The 24,791-nt window shown below is 34.0% G+C and overlaps 2 protein-coding genes across 2 annotated transcripts in view; one reads left to right on the top strand and one right to left on the bottom strand.

The window, feature by feature from the left end:
* Zasp52 (Z band alternatively spliced PDZ-motif protein 52) overlaps positions 1 to 24,791 on the top strand; it is a 442,143-nt gene that overhangs the window by 333,208 nt on the left and 84,144 nt on the right. The gene's annotated exons all lie outside the window — the stretch shown is intronic.
* LOC108372804 (uncharacterized) overlaps positions 15,676 to 24,791 on the bottom strand; it is a 79,544-nt gene continuing 70,428 nt past the window's right edge. The window contains exon 5 of the mRNA XM_017628576.1: positions 15,676 to 16,880. Coding sequence (XP_017484065.1) covers positions 16,379 to 16,880 — 502 coding nt within the window. The 3' untranslated portion in view covers positions 15,676 to 16,378. The remainder of the gene's footprint in view (positions 16,881 to 24,791) is intronic.

The following is a 24,791-nucleotide window of genomic DNA, read 5'->3' as shown; positions in this document are numbered from 1 at the left end:
AGGTGGCCGATTTCATCAGCTTTACAGGAAAAAATTGTATTCATATCGGTATCGTTTCTCAGTTCAAAGTCAGAAATAATGCCATAAAAAAGGTTGCAGAAAACGCCCAAAGTCTCGAATTAGTAGTATATATTTACCAAACCCTCATTCTAAATCAAGTATATGATAAACATTAAAAATAAAAGTGCATTATTGCTCTGTTAAACGAAGATTAATTGGACAAACCGACATATCTCGACTTAGGTCATTATTGTTTGCGACCACTGATATATATGTTTTTAATCTAACTATCGCTAAAAATGACTATTTGTTACTTAAAAAACCATCAATGTCCTTAAACTTAACCAATTTCTTAACTTACGCACAGTACCCCTATAGGACGTTTGAGACCAAAACATGAAATTTTGGATTATGCTGCATAACTTGAAAACTTTAAGTCCTTTCCAAAAATAAAAAAGTGGTATAATTAAGTAATGAATGCCTCTCGATGACACATGCCCAAAGAGGTTCATTCATTGTCAATTAGTGGCAAAAAAATGACGTCGAAACCGGAAAACCGGATGAAATTTCCAAAAATTTCAACTTCTGGCTTAAAAAACATATCATACTTTTTTCAAATGAATAAAACACTATATATATTTCGAAAGTGTCAACAATTCTCTACCCAAAACCGTTGAGAATCGGTTGAAAATTGGGTTTTTAATAAATTTTTTTTTAAGAAGAAACTGAAAAAACGGTTTTTTGGCCTTAAATCCAGATTTTGGGGGTGTTAAAAACTTTTTAATGGCCGTTTCGTGTATAACTCGACCAGACGAACAATCTCTGCTAGGTCGCTTCAAAAGTGTAAAATGGCTGTCGCACTGTGTAATTTTTAACCAGAGAACCTAATAACCACGCTAGTGCGAACAACCTCACTCTCTTTTTCACTTTTTAAACGAGATATTTCTGTATATTTTTACCGCATTGATTTTAAGTATGTATTTTATTTTTTCTTTTAATAATTATTAGGGATGTCAATCCCGGGATCCCGGGATCCCGGTCTTTTTTAAGTCCTGAATATCCCGGGATTAGTCGATTTAAATCCCGGGATTGGTGGAAACAATTTTTTTGTTAGCCAATTAAATTTTTATCACAAATATCCCCTCTCAAGGGCAAATTAAGAATTTTTTGCAACCCTTAATGCTATAATTTCTTTGAGATCGCATTACCATCAAAAGAAGGATTAATTTTGCTTCCCTCGAAATGGAATAGGTGATGCACTTACATATTTATTGTTTACTTAAATGTGTTAACTTTTTTATTATTACTTAAATATACTGATAATATCTTAAATTGATCTCAAACAGTGATAAAAAAAATTTTATATAGTTACATAGGCAGTTACTGCTGTACCAAATACAGTCACTTACAAAATTATTTGGATCGATTTTTTTTGCAACATTCAAAATATTTTTCACGGTATTTTTTTGTCAATTAAAATATAGTATAATATATAGCTCATTTTATAACAAAAATCATGTAAATCAAAATTTCACACTTTAGAGAAAGTTAGTTTAAGTTCACCAAATTATCATAAAAATATCAAACTTTTTAATCATAATTTTTACAAAAAATTCTATTATGCAGTTTTATAGCCCATTCAATTTAATACAATAAAGTGCAATTTTAAGGTTGCTAAAAACTTCCTTGATTTTTAAATTTTTTTTATTGACGATGTTGCGCATTTTCTCCTTATAACGAATTTTTTTGTGGCAAAAAAATATAAAATGTCAACGGGATGTTTTAGCAACTTCAAAATTGCACATACATATATATTTTTTTAAATTAACAAAAAAAAAACCCCATGAAAAATATTCTGAATATTGCAAAAAAAAATCTACGCAAAATATTTCTGTGAGTGACCGTATATGCATTTGTACATGGAGTACAAAAACTATGTTATAAATTAATGAGGATATGTACGTACATACATATATGTTTGTCAAATTTTATGTTTGTTTTTTGGTTGATTGAAAATACTGATTTATCCCCTTAATAAATATGTGAATGAATTACAATAAATTGTACTTTTTTTTGTTATATCAATCTGATTTAAAATACTATAATAGGATGATCACAGAAGTGTTGCACTTTTGCCTGAATTTCGAGACAATCCCGGGATCCAGGGATTGTATTTTCAGATCCCGAAAATCCCGGGATCGACAAAACCCCGAAAATTGACATCCCTAATAATTATACACTGAGGGAAATAATGCATAGTAAAAATTAATACTTTATATTTGATTATCGTTTTAAAAATGTTCGTATTTAAAAATAACCCTACAAGTCATTGCTGAGCACTTAAGGCAAAAATTATAACACATTTACACTTTTTTCTTTACCCAGCAAAAACTAAACTACTTCATTTTCAATTAGGGTTGCCTGACGTACTGCCATTGGGAGTAAACGTACTTCTTTTTATTGTAATGTACCAACTGTACGGCAAAATCAACTTTTTTTCTGGGTATTGGACCAAACCATTTTTTTTAAGATTGAGTCATAGGTACAACATTAATTTTTCTGTTTTTCGAAGTTGGTATGTGTATAAAGTTAGCGAAACAACATCAAGCAAAAAATGTCGCATATACCCATGAATTTGCCGTTTGTTTTGCCGTTAATTAGTTGTGGAAAAAATAATTTTGTCGCTCTGGTATTTTTCTAGATATAAGGTGTTTTCCTAACTTTATATAAAGTTAGCGAAGCACCCCTCCAAACTCAAAGACAAACGAATTAGCATTATGTAAAAATTTGCCGTTTTTTGCCGTTCTAAGATGAGCCAGTTTATTTTTGAAAAAAATAATAATTTTTTTAAATAAAAAAAAATTTGTTTGCTTTTTTTTTCAACGTTCAATAATTTTTAGAAGATAAGGATAATAATATAATAGAAAAGCAAACCCGGTGTCTTTATGTACCACTTTGAAATTTAAACAAACAATAATCACCATGGTTAAAATTGAAAAAATTAAGAAGCTTTCTTATCACAATCAAACGACAAAAACAAAAATAGTTTTAATGCACAAAACAAGCCAAACGGCAAATTATGAAACAAAAAATTAATTGTTTTTATTATTTTTAAACTATTTTTAATCGCTTTCCAAGTCCCTTTTCTTTAAATAAGGCTGTTTAAAAAAACAAAACAATTCAACGACAAAATCAAAAACAGTTTTAATGCACAAAGCAAGCCAAACGGCAAATTATGAAACAAAAAATTAATTGTTTTTATTATTTGTAACCTATTTTTAAACCGCTTTCCAAGTCCCTATCGTTTTTATTTTATTTTTTTTTTTGTAATTATAGTTGTTGCTTCCTTTGAATTAAAATAAAAAAAATATATTCACTTGGAAATGGATAGCTCTGTTCTCTCTCATCTTAACAAAGGGCTATTTCGAGATCGTTAGTTCGAATCCAACTGGCAGCAAACATTTTTTAAATCTTTTTTTTTAATTGTTTTTGCTTTTTTTAATTATAGTTGTTGCTACCTTTTTAATTAAAATTTTGTCAAAAAAAATGGATTCACTTGGAAATGGATAGCTCTGTTCTCCTTCATCTTAACAAAGGGCTGTTACGGGATCGTTGGTTCGAATTCCACTGGCAGCAAACATTTTTTTAAATATTTTTTTTAATTGTTTTTTTTTATTTTTTTATTGTAATTATAGCTGTTGCCACTTCTTTATTTAAAATTTTGTCAAAAAAATTAGATTCACTTGGAAATGGATAGCTTAACAAAAGGGCTATTTCGAGATCGTTGGTTCGAATCCAACTGGCAGCAAACATTTTTTAAATCTTTTTTTTTTTTTTGTAATTATAGTTTTTACTACCTTTTTATTTAAAATTTTGTCTAAAAAATTGGATTCATTTGGAAATGGATAGCTCTGTTCTCTTTCATCTTAACAAAGGGCTTCAAACCTTTTTTTTAATTGTTTTTTTTTGTAATTAGAGTTGTTGCTACCTTTTTAATTAAAATTATCTCTAAAAAATTATATTCACTTGTTCTCTCCATATGGATAATATACGACGGGGTAAAGGACAAGGGGCGCCAAGTAAGGAATAATTACGAACTGAAAATAGAAACGCTTATTTATGCCAAAACTTAAACTCTACAGAGGGAAACAAATAAAATTCGCTTTATTAGAACAATTTTCTCATTTTGGAAATTTGTTTAAAAATTGGTTAAAAATAATAAAAACAATTAATTATTTTGTTGCATAATTTGCCGTTTGGCTTGTTTTGTGCATTAAAACTGTTTTTTATTTTGTGGTTTAATTGTTTTTTGTTTAAACAGCCTTATTTAAAAAAATAGGACTTGGAAAGCGGTTTAAATATTGGTTAAAAATAATAAAATCAATTAATTTTTTGTTGCATAATTTGCCGTTTGGCTTGTTTTTTGCACTAAAACTGTTTTTGATTTTCTCGTTTAATTGTTCTTTTGTGTTTAAACAGCCTTGTTTAAAAAAAAAAATAGGGACTCGGAAAGCGGTTTAAAATTTGGTTAAAAATAATAAAAACAATACATTTTTTGTGACATAATTTGCCGTTTGACTTGTTTTGTGCCAGGGTTCGGATTTGCCTCATTTTGGCCCCTCTCTCGCTCGTTAGTTTGCTCTGAGTTAGCGCAACTCACGAGGAACACGCGAGGCTGTTTGCAAATGAGCACTCGTTAGGTACGAGCGCACGCGATGAGTAGCCAGCGAGCGAGTAAGCAAACGAGGGCGGGGCAATAGTAGAGCGGCAAGCAAACGAGGGCCTCATTAGCTCTGCCCTCGCGAGAGGGGCGTTGCGAGCGAGGCACTCATTTGCAGCAGCAGACGAGCGAGGCGAGTAAACGAGCGAGGGAAATGAGGCAAGCAGATTAGACAGGCAAACGGGTTGTTTGGTCAGCAAAAATGTATGGGATAAAAATTGCATCAACTAAGAATTTAGAGCAAACGATTGTATGCACACATGTAGATATGTATATACATACATATATACACATATGTATGTATTTATTTATGTATATATTTTCATGCACAGAAGAATAGATGCGTGCTATTTTTGCCAGTTTTATCTACTAGGTAGGCTCATATGTGCATACATATATATTACTATGTACTTATACGCACGTATTATTCGCAAATAACAATTTGCAAAATGGTAAAATTTGCCGTATAAACGCTGAGTTAACTTTTTATTTGCAAATAACTAAATCACGCAAATAAGTATTGATTAGTGCTACTATTTGCAAATAAGCGCAAGACGCCGCCATTCTTAGGTTTATTTTCTTTTTCGATTGTCATCTTATTGCCTTTTTATAATCAAGACGTTGCCATTTTTAACTTTATTTTCTTTTTCGATTGTCATATTATTGCCTTTTTATAATCAGGCAATATTAAAAAAGAATTTTTCACCATCGAATAAACAGTGAGTTAGGTATTTGCAAATTATTTTTATTTGCAAATAGCTTACGTATAAACGTAGTATATGTAGGTATAGTTTTTTTAATTTTCAATAGCTTATAAAATTTCAACTTATACACTTAGGTCTCTTTTTATGTGGTTCTTTTTTATGCGGATTTGAATTTATGAGGTTTTTCAAACATTTTTTTCGCTGTATCGATTTTGCTTCTTTGAGAGTTTTTATTACTTTTTTGCAATCAATTTTTCTTACATAATTCATGTATTTTTTATGATATTTTTTGTTTTGGTTAAAATACAGAAGTGAAGAAATAAACGGTTTTTTTTTTTTGAAGTATCTGAATTTATGCGGGTTTTGAAAATGCTGGAACGCATCTCCTGTTCTTGTATGAAATTAAAGAACTTTTTTATGCGGCTTTCTGAAGAACGCATCTACCGCATAAAAAAGACCTAAGTGTACATGAGAGACAGACCATACAAGTCCAAGCAAGTTTCATACTTTGTAAAAAAATTTGAAAATTTCAACAAAGTTTTAAACTTTTTAATCACATTTATATGTAGAGCAATGCTTGGTGTGTAGTTTTATAGCATAAATATATCATTCTCACTCGAAAAATATCATAATTGTGTTTTTTTAATAATTTTGGAAACATTTCAAGTAGAATGTTCATATTTTTCCATTTTGGTGCCTATGTCTGCATACATACTAGGTAGCATCCATGGGCGGAGGGTAGGGAAAATCCGGGAAACGCAAACGAGCGAGCATATAAAGCGGGTAAACCAAACGGGGGCGATGTGAAGTAGGTAAAAGCTGAGTGGACAAAGGGGAAAAAACGAGACATCAAAGGCAAACAATTTACTCAGGCAGGCAAACGAAGTAACGTAATGGTAAGTACATATATACGGTGGACGGCTGCTTTGAAATTCAACGCCAACGCAACGCCAAAGTTGTATGTGAACCGGCCTCTATTCTTTGTTTACGCAAATACATATCCATACATACATACATACATACATATGTACATATGTCCTTGAACAACAGGCCACAAATAAATTTTTTCTCCAAGGATTATATTTCATTCAGGTATACAGCATAACTGCTACAAGTAGCAAACTATTTTGGGGTGCTAACAAGTGCTTACTTGTTTTTTGTTTCTGCGGCACAAACGATTATCTATACTATCTTCGTTACTTACTTTTCTCTGTAAAGACAAAATACATGCATATGTACATACATACATACATACATACATACATACATATATAAATATGCATGTTATGTATGTATATAACTCTAAAAAATATCTCATTCCATAATCTGTGCTTACGTATGTAATAAATTTTATTTGTTGTTTTAAAAGCTGCCCTAATATCGAGCCCTAACCGCCAAAATAACGTAAGCGACATTTTTTTCAAAATTTTCTTTTTGATGCAGAAATATTCCTAGAGCATCTAGGTACATTTCTGCATCAAAAATAAAATTTTGAAAAAAATGTCGCTTACGTTATTTTGGCGGTTAGGGCTCGATATAATATTCACATATTTATATGCATATGTACATATGTACATACAATTATTAACATACTTTCGTACATAATCTATTGACATACATTCCCACATTTTTATGCACAAAAATGCATGTGTTGTATAGTGCACTCGGAGCGCTCGCTCCTCGCTCACTCGTCTTACCTAGCAGAGCGAGTATGCAGACAGCTACTCGCCTCGTACTGCGAGCGAGGCAACACACAACAACAGCCTCGCTCGTTTAATAGGAGCGCGAGGAAACAAGCAGCGCTCGCTCGTTTGGCGAGCGAGGAAAACTTCTCGTGCCTCGCCTCATTGCTGCTACGAGTACGAGCTGCGAGCGCCTCGTTGTCTGCGAGGCGTTGAGTAGGAGTTTGCTCGCTCGCTCGCTCGAACTCCGAGTTTTTGCCCACCCTGTTTTGTGCATTAAATCTGTTTTTGATTTCGTCGTTAAATTTGTTTTTGGTTAAACAGCCTTATTTAAAAAAAAAAAATAGGGACTTGGAAATCGGTTTAAAAATTGGTTAAAAATAATAAAAAAAAAGTATTTTTTTTGTGACATAATTTGCCGTTTGGCTTTTTTTGTGCACTAAAACTGTTTTTGATTTTGTCGTAATTTTTTTTTGTTTTAACAACCTTATTTAAAAAAAATAGGGACTTGGAAATCGGTTTAAAAATTGGTTAAAAATAATAAAAAAAAAGTATTTTTTTTGTGACATAATTTGCCGTTTGGCTTTTTTTGTGCACTAAAACTGTTTTTGATTTTGTCGTAATTTTTTTTTGTTTTAACAACCTTATTTAAAAAAAATAGGGACTTGGAAAGCGGGTTGAAAATTGGTTAAAATAATAAAAATGATTATTTTTTTTTGTTGCATAATTTGCCGTTTGGCTTGTTTTGTGCATTAAAACAGTTTTTGGTTTTGTCGTTTGATTGTAATAAGAAAGCTTCTTAATTTTTTTAATTTTAACCATGGTGATTATTGTTTGTTTAAATTTCAAAGTGGTACATAAAGAAACCGCGTTTGGTTTTCTGTTATATTATTATCCATTTCTTCGAAAAATTATTGAACATTGAAAAAAAATTGCAAAAAAATTTAACTTTAACTTTATATAAAGTTAGCAAAACACCTTATATCTAAAAAAAATACCAGAGCGACAAAATTATTTTTTCCACAACTAATTAGCGGCAAAAAAACGGCAAATTCATGGGTATATGCGACATTTTTTGCTTGATGTTGTTTCGCTAACTTTATAAACATGAAATAGGGCCTTTGGTAAAAAATTTTATTTAATTATTGCATGTAAAAAGCAAAAAAAAGTAAAAGGACAGACAAATTTTGCTCTTATTTATATGGTATATAAATTTTTTTGTGAAAACTTATATTACAGGGGCTATAACGGGTCAAAGGTCAGATCTTCGAAAATTTAAATTCCTTGTGGTGCAAACCATTTTGAACTGATTTTTAAAAATTTATATCGTTGTAAAGGTGATTAAACCCCCTATCTTCCGATATGCATGTTTGTGTACCTCGTGTACAAAAATTTTAGAAAAAACACATTTAAATGAAAAAATACTTTTTTTTATAAAAACAAATATTTTGAACAAAAAAATTACTAACAGTTTTTTAAACAATTGGTATCTGATATGCATATATGTATACTGTATAAAAAACACAATTAAAAGAAAAAATACCTTTTCTTAAACAAAAAATTACTAACCGATTTTTAAAAGGTTGGTGTCGTTATTAAGGCGATTTTATTAAAAAAATATTTTAAACAAAAAAATGCTAACCGACTTTTAAAAAAATGGTATCGCTGTAAAGGCGATTAAACCCCTTTCTTCTGAAGTGCATATTTGTATACTTCGTATATAAAAATTAGAGAAAAACCACAGTTAAAGGAAAAAACAACTTTCTTTCATAAAAAAAAATTAATTAAACAAGAAAATTACCAACCGATTTTTAAACAATTGATACCCTTTCCTCTGATATGCATATTTTTATATTTCGTTTATAAAAATTTTAGAAAAATACTTAAAAGGAAAAAATACCAATTTTCTCTTATAAAAAGTATTTTAAACAAAAAAATTACTAATTAGTAATACAATTGAGTACTTTATTTAAATAAAACAGAAAATTACCTTTAATTTTCATATATAACGTGTTATGTAAAAAATGAAAAACCATGGTGTTTTTAAATTTTTATATGCCTTAGACTTCTGTTACATATAATTTTGCTTTATTTTTAACAGGGCTGTGGGTGAACAAGAACGAATTAATACTTAAAATACTAATAATTATTTGTTTTATTTAAATACGGAATTCAGTTGTATTACTAATTAGTAATTTTTCTGTAAATTTATTTTTTTATAAGAAAAAATTGGTAATTTTTCTTTAAAGTGTTTTTTCTCAAATTTTTATATGCGAAGTATACAAATATGCATATTAGACGAAAGGCGGTTTATTGGCCTTAACAACGATGCCAATTTTTAAAAAATTGGTGAGTAATTTTGTTGTTTAATTTTTTTTTCGATAAAAAAAGTTATTTTTTCTTCTTAACTGTTTTTTCTCAAATTTTTATTCACGAAGTATACAAGTATTCATATCACAAGAAAGGGGGTTAAATCACCTTTACAACGATACAAATTTTTTAAAAATCGGTTAAAATTTTCTGAAATAATAAGTTTTTAATTTTTCGAAGATCTGACCTTTGACCCGTTATAGCACAAAAAAATTTATACACCATATAAATAAGAGCGAAAAGCGGACCACGTCTGCATTTTTTTAACTTTTTTTTGCTTTTTACATGCAATAATTACAAATAATTTTTACCAAAGGTCCAATTCCGACCGGAGAAACTACTTTTTTTACTTATGACTCAGTCTCTTAAAAAAAGTTGGTTTGGTCCAATACCCAGCCGAGTGCTGGACAGTGTAATAACTGTCGCACAGTTTTTTTTTGAAAAAACAGCAGTTTATTGTTAATTTTTCACAGATTTTACTTCAATTTTATTAAGTAGTTTTTTTTTTAATTTTAACCCTTATTTGAATTTACCAGCGGTAAACACTTTGAGAGAAAGGCGCAAGCGGCACGCAAGTCTTCGTCGGTTACTTTGTTACATATCTTCTGAAACCATAGGCTAATTTCCCTCATTTGAGTCTTTTATACTCCCCCTTTTGTGCAACATAAGTCCTCATACTCAGCAATCGCATAGACTCGGAACTGGTGACTAGGAAGCCATTTATTCGACCAATCCTATACTGTTTTTTCTTCTTTTTTTTATACAAAGTCTAAGAAAAATACACCTGAAAAAGACAAGTACTTATCTCCCAAAGCTACAATTTTAAAGCATAAAATTAAAGTAAAATATTTACAAAGTTAACAATAAACTAATTTTTTCGCAAAATCTAATTACCCTTTTATTTAGTTAGTAAAAGTCTGATAGTAAAAAGGTGTAAGCATGGTCGTAGCCAGGCAGGTGCAGGGCGCTCGGGTATAAAAATCAGAAAAATATTAAATTAATTATAAGGCTTAAATTAAAAAATTGGCCATACATTCAGAAAGAGTCTAGAATTATTTTGTGGAATTTAGTTATTTATTTTTAACATTTATTGTTGCTTTGAAAAAGATTCTATGACATCTTTATTTGTTTGTACCTAATTAATGAAAATGATCTCAAATAAGTGATTATACATATATTTACTTTTTGGTAATTTGTAACAATAAATTGCACAAAAAATAACAAAAAGATAAAAAAAGATAAGTTAAAACTCCTTTTTTTATGTTTGTACTGCTTTTTTTTATCGAAATAGAAATGTACTCTTTCTCCGATTCAGAATCTGGCAACCCTATTTTCAGTGATAACTAATTGAAATTCTCACTATTTTACCTGCAACGAACTCATTTATTTAACATGGCGATGTCATAGGAAGCAGTCAATTACCTTTTCCTGCATGTATTTTCAACTACTTTAGAAGACAAAAAAAATATATCATTTTAACATGTTGCTTCTGATACAATTCGAACCCGCGCCTTCTGGAAGCTAACAAATAACAGCGAGCACACCGACTCTGCATTTAATTTCTTCTTATTCTTTTTTGGCGCTGTAACCGCCTAAGCGATTTTCGTTGAGTTCAGCAAAGCACGCCAGTCGTTTCTCCTCTGTGCCAACTGACGCCAATTGGAAACGCCAAGTGAAGCCAAGTCCTTCTCCACCTTCTCCTTCCCGTCGCAGTGGCCGCCTACCTCTTCCTCTGCTACCACCAGCGGGTTCCGAGTTGAATACTTTCAGAGCTGGAGCGTCGGTGTCCATTCGACCAACATGGCCAAGCCAGCGGAGCCGCTGTATTTTAATTCGCTGCACTATGTCCATATCGTTGTAAAGCTCATACAGCTCATCGTTCCATCGTCTGCGGTAGTCGCCGTCGCCAACGCGTAAAGGCCCGTAAATCTTCCGCAAAATATTTCTCTCAAACACTCCAAGAGCCACCTCATCGGATGTTGTCATTGTCCATGCTTTCGCGCCATATACCAGCACTGTGGAAATTCAACCTTTGAATGCACATTTATATGTCTGGCTGTAGCTAAGTGCGCAAAGACGATTGCTTGTTGATATCCAGAGAGGGCTAGGGCTCGTATTAAACTGCAGGCAACATGCAAATTAAATATTTTTTTTTGTTGTTTTCTTGATTATTCACTTCGAAGATGCTTTTTCAGAACGAACACGGTCATTTTAATACGCGTGTAATTGAATTGAATATTTACCAATATACAATACTTTCATTGACGTTTATTGTAAGATCAATTACGTTTCTATTTGATTTTAATCTTTTTTCCCTCAGTGTAATTATAATATATTTTAAAGAACGTAAACACGTCACGTGAAATTGAACAAATTTTATATTTACAGCTTCTTGTTATTAGCATTTGCATTTCATTTTTAAGTTTAAGTGATTTATAAACATTCGCTCTCAACACTTATTAAAGGCTCATCTGAAAAAAACTTTAAATAAACTTAATATTAGAAATGCTTATTTAACGCTTATTATAGCAAACTTACTTTAAGTTATTTTTAAAAAGATTTATGAAATGCTTGTTGGGTATGTATTTAAAAAATAAAGTATGCACAAATGTTAAACAACTACTAATACAATTGGGGTTTTCATTACATTTCACACTGGCCGTAATTTAATTTTTTCGGCAAAATTCTGAAAAGAAAGTGATCGTTTCCAAAATCGGTGCATATACATACATATTATTCATGCTACTAGTAAGTTAGGGCTAACATTTTGGACTGAAAAATAAGGCGAAGTGTAATGTACATACATACATACATATGTATATAAATAAATATTAAAAAAATACATATAATAAAACAAGTAAGAAAGTCTAAGTTCGGACGGAGCCGAACATTAAATACCCGGCGCAAGTATATGTTTTCCACCTTTCCGAAAGCTACCGCTACATGATAAGCCGCGGTGTATAAATTTTAAGTAAATTAGCGTCCTTAAATTTCGAAACATTGAAATTTCAAGCATTTCTGAAATTTACCGATTTCAACAATCTTCAACGGTTTGCTTTTATGTGGCAAGCACAATAACCATACCGAGTTTGGTACAAATTGCTAGAACGGTTAGCGAGATACATATATGTGATCAGAAGTGGGCGGTGCCACGCCCATTTTCCAAAATTTTATCATAAGCGTATTTCTTGGTAAAGAATTGTTGCAACCATCAATTTCGAATAAATTAGCTTTAATATTTACTGATTTATCGAGGATTTCGTATTTCTCTAAATTACCGTTATATGTAAACATCGGCGTAGCCAGAATGAAATTTAGGGGGGAGCTCGACCCTATTAAGCTGGCATTTCAGGGTACTATTTTATATATATATATAAGGAAAATTTGAAAGTTAGGGGGGGGGCTCGAGCACCCCCCTGCCCCTACCTGGCTACGCCCATGATTGTAAATATCAATTAGTGAATAATTATCTTCAGTAGTTACTAAAAAATCGCAGTTTTCGTATTTCTGAAAATTACCGTTATATGGGAGGTAGGCGTGGTTATTGTCCGATTTCACCCATTTTCAAACCATCCGTCCCATGCCCAAAGGAAAAGCACGTACCAAGTTTCGTTCGTTTCGTGTGCACAGACGGACAGGCGGACGGACAGACGGTCACCGCTTAATCGATTTCTCTTTTCATTCTGATCATTTATGTATACATTTGTCTATATCTATCTCGATTCGTTTTGCCTGTTACAAACAACCGTTATGTAAACAAAGTTCTAATACCCTTGTGAACAAGTGCGCTCGGGTATAATGAATTAGAAAATAAGCTACCCTCTTCCTTTACTGAAGGTGAGTGCCCGCCTAGAGGAACTTTCACTGTATTCGTGTATTGGGCACAGGTCACTGACAGTTATAACTTTAAAGTAGTGACGGAATTTGTGCACCTAATAATATAATAATAATAGATTGGCGCTTACACAAATGTTAGTGTTTGGCCGAGCTTCTCCTCCGACTTGTGGGGTGCGCCTTGATGTTGTCACACAAAGCAGAGGGACCTACAGTTTTACGCCGACTCCGAACGGCGATTGTATTTTTATGAGAAGCTGTTTTTCATGGCAGAAATACACTCGGAGGTTTGCCATTGCCTGCCGAGGGACGACCGCTGTTAAGAAAAAACCTTTTTTCTATATTTTTTTGCGATGTTGCTTTGACCAGGGTTTGAACCCAGGCGCTGCGGAATGGAAGCGCGCACTGCCTACCACTGCACCACAGCGGCCGATTTGCGCACTTAGGGTCCAGCATAAACACCACCTTATGGATTTTGATGCGCTGAATGCTAATCTTAAGTCCGTTTTGCTTCATAACGCCAGGATTTTTTCCTAACCTCAAAAAGCGTGCTGGTTACATAATATCCACAACATTTTTTGACGGTAGTGCTGAACTCAGATCCGTTAGACCGATTCAGCGCATCTATCTTGTTCCCAGACCCTGACACTTTTTTGTTTGGCTGTGTAATATTTTCTGGCGGATATAGCATCTAATTCCATTTTTCAGCACGGGTAAAAAATACCACTTGTAGTAAATACAATATATGCAGCACAGAACGAACTAAAGTGTGTCAATTTATATTTAACTTGTTTTGCACAGTGTACAGCGCTTGACCAAAAGTAAAAAATAAAGTAAAGTGAACTTTGGTACATCAATGGATAAATAGAAATAGTTTGTAGTATTATACATACATACTATGCTTTTAAAAATTGAGAAGCACTTTTTCAAATCTGAAACGAAATTCTCAAAAAATTAAAATATTCACGGAAACAGCCCCCCTCAAAGTATTTTGAAGACCAAATTCAGTCAAATTCGGATCAAACTTAATAGATTCTAATAAAAGCCCTTGGGAAGTTAAGCAGCTAGTCGTACCGACATTCAGATGATGGAAAGATTTCAGATGCTCTTTACCAGGTTAATATCATTTTATCTAATTATCTACCGTTTAAAAATTGTCGCATATGTCCATTATAAATATGTATGTATTTTGGTCCACCAATAACGTACACGATTTTCATTTTTTCTATTGCAGTTTTTTATAATCATGTAATATTTAACATTGTCTTAACGTTTACTTCTTCACACTCTTTGTTTGGTCAGAAAACCTTTTTATAAAAGTTGATCTTAATTACATGCATAACCAATTACATTAAATAACAAATGGTAGTGAGATTTATGAATTGCGTACATATTGTACATACCAGTGATGGGCAAAATGTATTTGCTAAGTACTAAATACAAAAGTATTTAGGTAATTATGTTGCAGTAAATAATAAAGTACTGTTTACTTAAATATTTTGGATGTTCCTAAATAACGAGTATGATGGTATTTACTTATTTTCACAGCACCAAATACTAAGTATAAAAGTATGTGCTTTCAATACATGAGTACTTAAGTATGCCCATCACTGATACTTACTTATGTAACTATCACTAATGCATATGCAAATAAATAACTTTGATTTTAAATAAAATAGAAAATGTGTAGATACAAATACGAGGTTACTCGTTAATACATACGTACAATTCCAATAAATCTTATGTGAATACATATGTATCTACACAGCCAGCAGAGAAACGTTCTTTTTGCCGAAAGTGCAGTTTTCGTACATTTTTCGTTTCCGGAAATGTTCAGAAAACGATTTTCATATTTGTTCATTTTTCGTATCCGAGAAATGTCATCATCTCATTTCAAAACAATAATTTTAAAATATTTGTTCAAATTTGCCAGTAGCTGAGTGTGCAGAGAAGTGTGCTACTATTTCTTAGCTTTCAGGAGGTCCCAGGTTCGAATTCCGTCAGAAGCAACACATTAAAATTAGTTATTCAAATTGATATAATTGCTAAATCTTAAATTTGTTTTTTGTGTGGTTTCCTGTAACTATGAAAAAGTTTCTGTGAAGTTCATAATGAAATCGTTTTCAACGAAAAATTGTATCAGACAAATTTCAGGAAAACAGCCGAAAGCGCATCCGTTTTACAACCATTTTCGATAGTTTTCTGCACATACGATTCGAATGAACACTTTAGTGGGAGAATTGATCTGAAGAACGTCTGAAAACGGAATCCGAAAACGGATGAAACATCAGGTTTTTATACGAAATTGTTTCCATTTTCGGACACGTTTCCGGATATTTTGCTGGCTGGGTATGTATGTATAAAGTATGTTCCCAGCCAGCAAATTATCCGGAAACGTATCCAAAAATGGAAACAATTTCGTATTAAAACCTGATGTTTCATCCGTTTACCGATTCCGTTTTCGGACGCTTTTCAGATCAGTTCTCCCACTAAAGTGTTCATCCGAAACGTATGTGCAGAAAACTATCGAAAATGGTTGTAAAACGGATGCGCTTCCGGCTGTTTTCCTGAACTTTTTCTGAGTAAATTTTTCGTTGAAGACGATTTCATTATGAACTACACAGAAACTTTTTCATAGTTACAGGAAACCAAACAAAAACAAATTTAAGATTCTGCAATTATTTCAATTTGAATAAATAATTTTAATGTGTTGCTTCTGACGGAATTCGAACTGGCGAATACGTATACAAGTTTTCAAATGCTCAGTTTGAACAAATATTTTAAAATTATTGTTTTGAAATTTTTCGGATACGAAAAATGAACAAATATGGAAATCGTTTTCTGAACGTTTCCGGATACGAAAAAAGGTACGAAAACTGCACTGTCGGCAAAAAGTACGTTTCCCTGCTGGCTGGGTTTGTACAAAAACATTTACAAAACTGTACAGGATATTGGATTATCAAAACAACTTTAAACGAAGTTTATTCAAATGCAATCATATTTTGTGTACGTTCACTTTGTCTAAGGATTACACTCTGAATGATGTGCATAAAATAATATACAAATACTTAAAGATGTGCAAGTATTTCGATATGCTCTCCGTTGTGTGCGTTATCCGCATCCACTTGACTGTCGTTTTTGGATATCGTAACAACGGTAACTAATTCTTTCTGTGAATGTGCGTTTACTTCCGTCGTAGTATTTGCCCTGCTTTCTTCTTGTTTATTTGTGGTGCATGGTGGCGTTCCTCGGCAATGACTCGGCCGTGGATTTCGCACATGTTGAAAATCCTTCGCCAATGTTACGCTATTACTCCTAATTGGCCTTTCGGGCAGTGATCGTAATGTTGAGTCGGAGTGGCTATTGGGCAGTTGCTCCGAACTGGATGGTTCTGGGATATCTTCATTGCGCAGCAGATGGTCTGTTGGCGTGGTGCCCACGCTGCGTTCACTACATATCTTGGCTGGATTAGTGTTTCGTGACCTATAGCTCGGCGGGAGGCTGTACTCGGACGTCCCAGCTATGCTGCCAGCTGCACCATTTGCTCGTAGCGTTGTGGTTAATGGTGCTCTGAAAGAAGAATAAACAAACCCGTTAACTGAATTTAGTTGTGTAAAGGGTACACATTGAGCCTCATGCATAGAAACTGAACTTAAGCTTAGACAAATTTTTTGCACTGATGAAGTGAGCTCAATCTCCGAGTCGGAGCTTAAGCTAGCTTTTTATGCATGCGCCCCATTAGTTTTTTGCGTATGGGCCAGAATGCAAAATAAACGGCATTCTGAGTTGCCTTCTCTCCTGTTTTTAAACGAAAGAAGAATAATTTAATTGAATTAATGATTCAAAATATTGCTTTGTAGACAAAATTGATAGCAGCTTTATATTGGTTCTGTAAATCGACGTGGCGCCGCCATTGACAATTGTTGCCTATTTCTAATGTGTTGTATGGTGTAACAGAAATAGACATACATACATACTTGTTAAAGTTTTACCGCCCTACAAATACACACTCCATCTTGGAAAATTTCGTCCTAAATAGAAAATTCAGCGTAAGGCGAAATGACTTTAGAACAGAATATATATATGCAGCTGTTCCTCAAGGAAGTGTTTTAGGCTCAATTCTTTATGTAATTTATACAAGCGGCTTACCAATTACCAATTCTTTAACTTTATCGACCTTTGTTGATGACACGGGCTTTCTAAGCGCAAAAGGTTGAGCTCTGGTTTACTACTTGGCGAATTAAGGCTAACGAGAGCAAGTCCATTCAAACCAGATTAACGCTAAAAACAGAAACATGCCCATCTCTTAAGATTAACCGCAAACCTATCCCTATAAAAGATAGTGTCAAATATTTGGGTACGACGCGGGACAGAAGACTTGCTAGGAAAATTCACATAGAAAATGAGATTTCCCAAGCAAAACTAAAAGTAGGAAGCCATCATTGGATTATAAGATGCAAATCCAAATTGAGTTTGGATAACAAAACGTTGTTGTTTAATATGATGATTAAGCCATGCTGGACATATGGAATCGGAATCTGTGGCACGACTTAGAATTCCATTATAGAAAAAATACAAATACTTCAGTCAAAAATATTACGAAGTATATGTGGCGCTCTTTCGTATGTAAAGAATGCAAAAATACAAAAATATCTTACCGTTAACACAGTACACGAGAGTATAAGAAAATTGAGCAACAACAATAGACTAGCGAGATAACTTTTCAGCAGACGATATTTGAGAAGATTAAAAAGAAAGGACTTTGCCGACATTAGCAAATGACGCGCTATATACAATATTTTCTGTACTGATATTCCTTAAGATATCTCTCTACTTTAAATTTACACTTTATAAATATCCCTACAGATGATATGATATCCCTACTGATATCCTTTTTTATATTTCTAATACGATATGCTCTTCAAGTATATGAAATATCTCGTGATATTTTCTCCGAATTACTTATGTAATTAGAATTTAACAACACAAAATTCAATGCGATTGCAGAGAACATAACTTGAATATATTAGTTCCTTAAGATTTAATACCTTATTGTTATTTTCATTTTATAAAGGATACAATAAATATTTGGATATTAAAAAAACATACATGAATCGCATGGTGGAATTATACAAGGTCAACCATCTTGGCTCCCTTAATTATGTAAATCGATGTCTCCTTCAAAAAGGTACATACTTTTCCTAGGCATGAAATGATATGCAAGTCTTTTCTTCTAAGAGCAGCCGTTTGCGCAGTACTGGTTATCGTAACCAATCATAAGTGGCACTTTCCTGTCATGATATCGCCACCATGTCAAACTATCGAATGTGAAAATGGGTACTTTTCAGGAGAGCGAAAAACTGTTGTAAAAATTTCTGTTGTCATTAGGAAAAAGGGTGGGATTCGACACTTTTTATCAAAGCCAGTATCCTCTTCTAAGAAGACTCGAAATTTGACGATTTGATTTGCGTTTCATTCTAAACGCATACGCAAGGTATCGTATTGAAAAAGCATTTTTTCACATGTCACATTTGACATGGTAGCAACGATATCTCAGGATCCTTCGATATTCATGCATTGGCCAAGTAAGAAGTCCACACGAATGATGACGTTATCCACTATAAACACTTGGGTTCGTCTCTTTCAGCCCTGCGTTTATCTCCTTCTGAACTGCTTAACCTGTTGGAACCCATCTAACAGTCGCGTGAAAAATGGCTTAGCTTTTCGCAGCTTAAGAATTTTCCAGCATTCAGTTTCTCGATTGCACCAGGACTATTCTTGCCTGCGATTGACTTAAGCGTTTTTATTATCTCATTCATTACGTCTGGTGTTTCCACTTGCTCTCTGTTGATCGTTTCGTGTGCACGTTCGGTTTGAATCTTTGGCTTTTACCTTTCGAGGTGCTCACCAGATTTGTCTCAAACTAGCAGGCTTTTTGGTAGCGATTTGTCACCTCCATTTGGTGAATCTTTCTCCTGTGCTCGCTACCATAAGGTCTTTCCACGGCGCCCATCAACACATCGTACCCAGCGGCGCAAATGCACATTACGTAATCGAATACTCCTTCAAAACTTCGAAGGCGGTATATCGGACTGAATGGATTACAACCCAGATTACTTTGCCATAGGCATGACCGCTTTGTGGTTAGCGTCCTTTACATACTGGTTTTGTTTGTAATCGGAAAGTATGATGTGACCGAAAACTCTTCGGGTGTTCATTACAATACGTCTTCGTTTGTAAATTGTAATGTGCATTGTAAGTATGTAGACTGCCTGCAATTAGCATTACAATTTTAAATTGGGTCAGCAGTGTTTTAATCATTTATTGTATGAATTACGTAATGCATATTGTGGACGGCCCCATTTAGCAGTGCGCTGCTGGGGTAGTTGTCTCTTTCATACTCTGCCAGATTTCCGCTGCAGGCCCTATTAATGCAACAAACAGCGCAGCGGACTTGTCCCCCATGCACTAATGGTTTGCTGTGCCGTTTTCTCAAACTGGAGCTTAAAGATCTGGAAAGGAAATGTTCCGTCAAATGATGATGTTTTTACCTTGGGAGCGGTCGTCGCAGTGACTGGACGATTAAATTTACGGAGACGACCTTCTAGTTCACCCACTTTTACTTGTCTTTTCCCCGATCTTATCCTCCTTGCGGTGATGAACCAGGAGCTTTTCCATTTTTTCAACATACGCGAGTGTTTCCTGTGCACCTTTAGATCAGTGATGGGCAGATTTTTGGCTCTTAAAGCAGTCAAAGAGCCAGCAAGTTCTTTGCAAGAAGTAAACCAGTTCGCAGGGTATAGCGGGTGTAAAAAACACATTAATGATGCTTATATATTAGTTATGAGAGCCGGAGTACAAGAAATTTTATGACGCTCTTATTTCCCTTAATGCAGACTTTTGACGTCACCCCTCAACTAGCACCTAAATGTGTCAAGCCGGCTCCTAAGAGCAAAAGGCTCCTCTTCTTTTTCGTTATCCTTCGTGGCTTTCTCCTCGGATACACGATGGAAGTCGTACTTATCCACGTCAATGCCTTCCTTTTCCATTACCTCTCGCAACCGTGATAATATTTCTACTTTTCCTCCGGACGTGGCCAAATTTCGCTTTCAGTCTCTGGTTTGAGTTCTTCAATTTTTAGCTCTTGAAGCCTTGCCATTGTGAACATTCTCTTATAGGATTTATTGATGAATCCCACTTTTTACACCAATTGTTACGATTAACCTTGAATATTCGACGAATTTCCTAAATCCTTCAGTTCCGTTACAGTTACCGAACATTGCCGTCCTCTACTGGAAGCATCTGTCATTATTACGAATGTTAATCCCGGAATCCCGGCCTTTTTTAAGTCCCAAAAATCCCGGGATTCTTTGCAAATAATCCCGGGATTTTCAGGATTTGTAATTTGCCCTGGAATGGAAACTCCTTTTCTTGATCAGTATTGGCTATATTTATTATTTTTTAATAATTAGTATTTTTTCATAAATATCTAGCTCATTATATATACAACATCATGCGATAGTAAATTTTACCCATAAAAATCAATATATTCGTGAAACCAAATATATTAAAATAGCCAAATATTGTAAAATAGCGTTTTTAGTTTTTCACTCTGACGTAAGTAATTCCAAAACGATTTAAAAAATTCAGTGAAATGTGCTTAGAGAAATTCTGTAGAATTTAATCAGATTACATTTTTTGTGCATATCGACTGGCAAGTATTGAAAATATCCTTTTAAAATTTTTTCCAAGAAATTTCGCAATATTTGTTTTTGAAAAACTTATATCTTAAGGACTTATATAAACTCGATAACATTCTCGAGTTTCGTCCTTCTAACTTTATCAGCTTAAAAAATTACTTATTCGTCCTTGTGATTCGAAAGATTTTACTTTTGTCAAATTCTAAAGGAATTTCCTTCCTTCTTTCCTTCGTTTTATTTGATGCCCATATTTTTATTCTACAATGCATTGAATTTTTTAAATAATTTTTGGAATTAATTGAAATTACAAAGTCCTTTAAATAAATCCTGACGTCAGAAAGAAAAAATAAAAACGCCACTTTTAATAAAAATGTAGGTTTCAAACCTATTTATTTATTATTTATTTTATGGTAGCATGAGTCAGTTGGGGTCGTTAGATCGAATCGCACTGAAAGTGGTCTGATTAGAAATGTGGTGATTTCCGAAATAGCTATCACTTCTACCATTTTTATACCCGAGCGCACTTGTGCACAAATCGATTCGAGATAGATATAGACAAATGTATACATAAATGCTCAGAATGAATAGAGAAATCGATTAAGCCATGTCTGTCTGTCCGTCCGTCTGTCCGTCCGTCCGTGTACACGAGCAAAAATTTAGATATCTCAACGAAATTTGGTGTGCAGGTTTCCGATAATCCAAGGTAGGTTGGTATTGAAAATGGGCGAAATCGGACTGTAACCACGCCCACTTCCCATATAACGGTAATTTCCAGAAATACGAAAACTGCGATATTTTAGTAACTACTGAAGATAATTCACTCAAAATTGATATTTACAATAATTTTCAGACGAAAAATAAGAATATTATAAATTTTTGGAAAATGGGCGTAGCCACGCCCACTTATGGTTACATGTGTATATCTTGGTAACCGCTGCACCAATTTCATCCAAACTCGGCACAGTAGTTGGCCTTGATACAGCACACCAAATGGCCTAAAATTTAAAGAATCGGACAATAACCACGCCCACATCCCATATAACAGTAATTTTCGGAAATACGAAAACTGCGGTATTTTAGTAACTACTGAAGATTATTCACTCAAAATTGATATTGACAACAATTTTCAGACGAAAAGTAAGAATATTATAAATTTTTGGAAAATGGGCGTAGCCACGCCCACTTATGGTTACATGTGTATATCTTGGTAACCGCTGCACAAATTTCTTCCACACTTGGCACAGTGGTTGGCCTTGGTACAGCATACTAAATGGCCGAAAATTTTTTAAATCGGACAATAACCACGCCCACATCCCATATAACGGTAATTTAGAGAAATACCAAATCTTCGATAAATCAGTAAATATTAAAGCTAATTTATTCAAAATTGATGCTTGCAACAATTCTTTACCAAGAAATACGTTTATGGTAAAATTTTGGAAAATAGGTGTGGCACCACCCACTTATGATCACAATTATGTATATCGGTAACCGTTCTACCAATTTGTACCAAACTCGGTATTTTTATTGTGCTTGCCACATAAAAACAAAACGTTGAAAATTTTTGAAATCGGACTAAAATTACGGCCGCTTTTCATATAACGGTAAATTTCAGAAACGCTTGAAACTTCTATATTTCGAAATTTAAGGACGCTAATTTACGCTTACCATCTAGCGGTAGCTTTCGGAAAGGTGAAAAAACATATATTTAATACTTGCGCCGGGTATTTAATGTTCGGCTCCACCCGAACTTAGACTTTCTTACTTGTTTCAAATCATCGTTACTTTTACACAATAGTTTTTCATTAAAAACGGCTTCAAGCTCAATAAAAATTGTTGAATATAATTGTTATAAGGCCATAAATAACAAAACAAAGTAGGAGGGCTTCTCAAACAGTTTAAGTTGTTGAATATCTAAATCCCGGGACTAATCCCGGAATCCCGGGATTTTGATAACGACATCCCGAAAATCCCGGGATCGTAAAAAGCCAAAAATTAACATCCCTAGTCATTATTCTTTAGTTTGCTTTCATCTGCTATTCGTGGGTTACAGTGTCATAGTAAGTATGTACCGGTATTGTTGGAAGAGGAGTCGATTAGATTTGTTCTCATTTGCATTATTTTATCTGAATTCCCTGAAAAAGCTGGTTTAGCAAATACCAATGCTTAAACACAAAAAAAAATTGGTAAGTGTTTAAGCGACTTATGCATTTCCCGCATAAACAAAGAACAGCGAACACACACATGCATTTGTATTGCACTCCCGCCCAAAACCAAGTGTAGCGAATAAACACACGCACTTGTGTTTAAAAATAATTCGCTCGTTCTTCATTGGGTATGCATTTTTTTATGCACTTCTCAACTGCCGCAGAACAAAACCTACTAAAGTAGATAATTGCTGGCACCCCAAATCATGCCCAGCAATCTCGCTTGATGCCAGAGTTGCCAGATGTGGGGATTTCGGCCCATTTTGGTGATGTATGACCCCTTCGGGGATTGATTTTTTCGTTTGGGGATTTGGGGATTTTATGGGGATTTTTGTTTGGTTTAAAATTTTGATATTGAACTTAAAACATATATAGGGACACGATATCGAATCGAAAGTATCGATTTGGCACTCATTTAAAGTATCACTTTAAAAATATCGGGTACCCATTAATATCGGAATAAAAAGACTCGATATTCCAAATATCGATACCAAAATCCAAAAAATTTATGTGAATATAGGTTTCGCATATAGGCCGCTACACCCCAGGTTAGAAGAAGAAAATTAAAAACAGCTTCCCATAAAATACAATCGCCGTTCAGAGTCGACATAAAACTGTAGGCACCCCCTTTGTGTTGACTTAAACATTACCCACTGGGAAAATAGGTAAGCACCTTGCGAGGTAAGCCATGTTTTCTTTCAGTTTTTAGTACCAAAATTGTCATCATGGCCAATGTCATCTACTAGTAAAGGGCAAAATGAACACCTCCGAAGACACATTACGTTGTCAGTTGCAAAATAACGTGCAGCCGAAGTTATTTCCAAGCACCGAACTATTTCGAGCAACTGCTCTGCATTACACGTAACTTACTTTGTAAAACGGCTCAGAAGTATGTCTGATACCAAATGTACATTCTAAATTCCTACTTACATAAGGCGGCCATGCCTTTGTAAAAGTAAGGGACGTTCGGCAGGGAAATGGTAATGACTGCCAGGTGAAGAGTAAGTTGCTAATAAGGTATTATTACGTGCTCCTAATTCCCACTGGGTAATTACCATTTAAAAATGTTCGTATTTAAATCAAGTGTAAAGTCTTAACCAAATGGATTTTTCCATTATACATACACTACGTACATATAATGGAAATATTCAATTCAAATACTTCCGTACTAAAATGAAGCATTTTTCACTACACGGATGGCGTTTTGCACGTCTCGGATGCTTTTTCATATGTAATTAAGAAGGTATATGTATACAAAGCATGCACGCCTGCAGTACGGGGGAGCGACTACAGGACTGCTGAATCGGTAGCTACCTGATAAACACCGTCAATTACCGACCGACTACTTGCAGTGTAATTCATCGATTACTTTTACAAGGCAATGTCCTAGGCGGTAGTCACCATCGGCTCTCTCTGCACTACCGGGAGTTACTAAAGTAGTCGCTTGCGTGATTTATGCGCGCCCTCTGTCGTAGTTTTTCGCTATTCTACTTACGACTGGTTCGACTCTGCACTACCATGTGCACTACCACGGGTTAATAGAGTAGCTACTTACCTAGGAGTCGGTGCAGTAG

The sequence above is a fragment of the Rhagoletis zephyria genome, unplaced genomic scaffold (assembly GCF_001687245.7).
Source record: "Rhagoletis zephyria isolate East Lansing unplaced genomic scaffold, Rhagoletis_zephyria_1.1 Rzeph_scaffold_00077, whole genome shotgun sequence".
Lineage (NCBI taxonomy): Eukaryota > Metazoa > Arthropoda > Insecta > Diptera > Tephritidae > Rhagoletis > Rhagoletis zephyria.
Note: the sequence above shows the minus strand (reverse complement) of the source record. Positions and strands in the feature narration are given on the sequence as shown.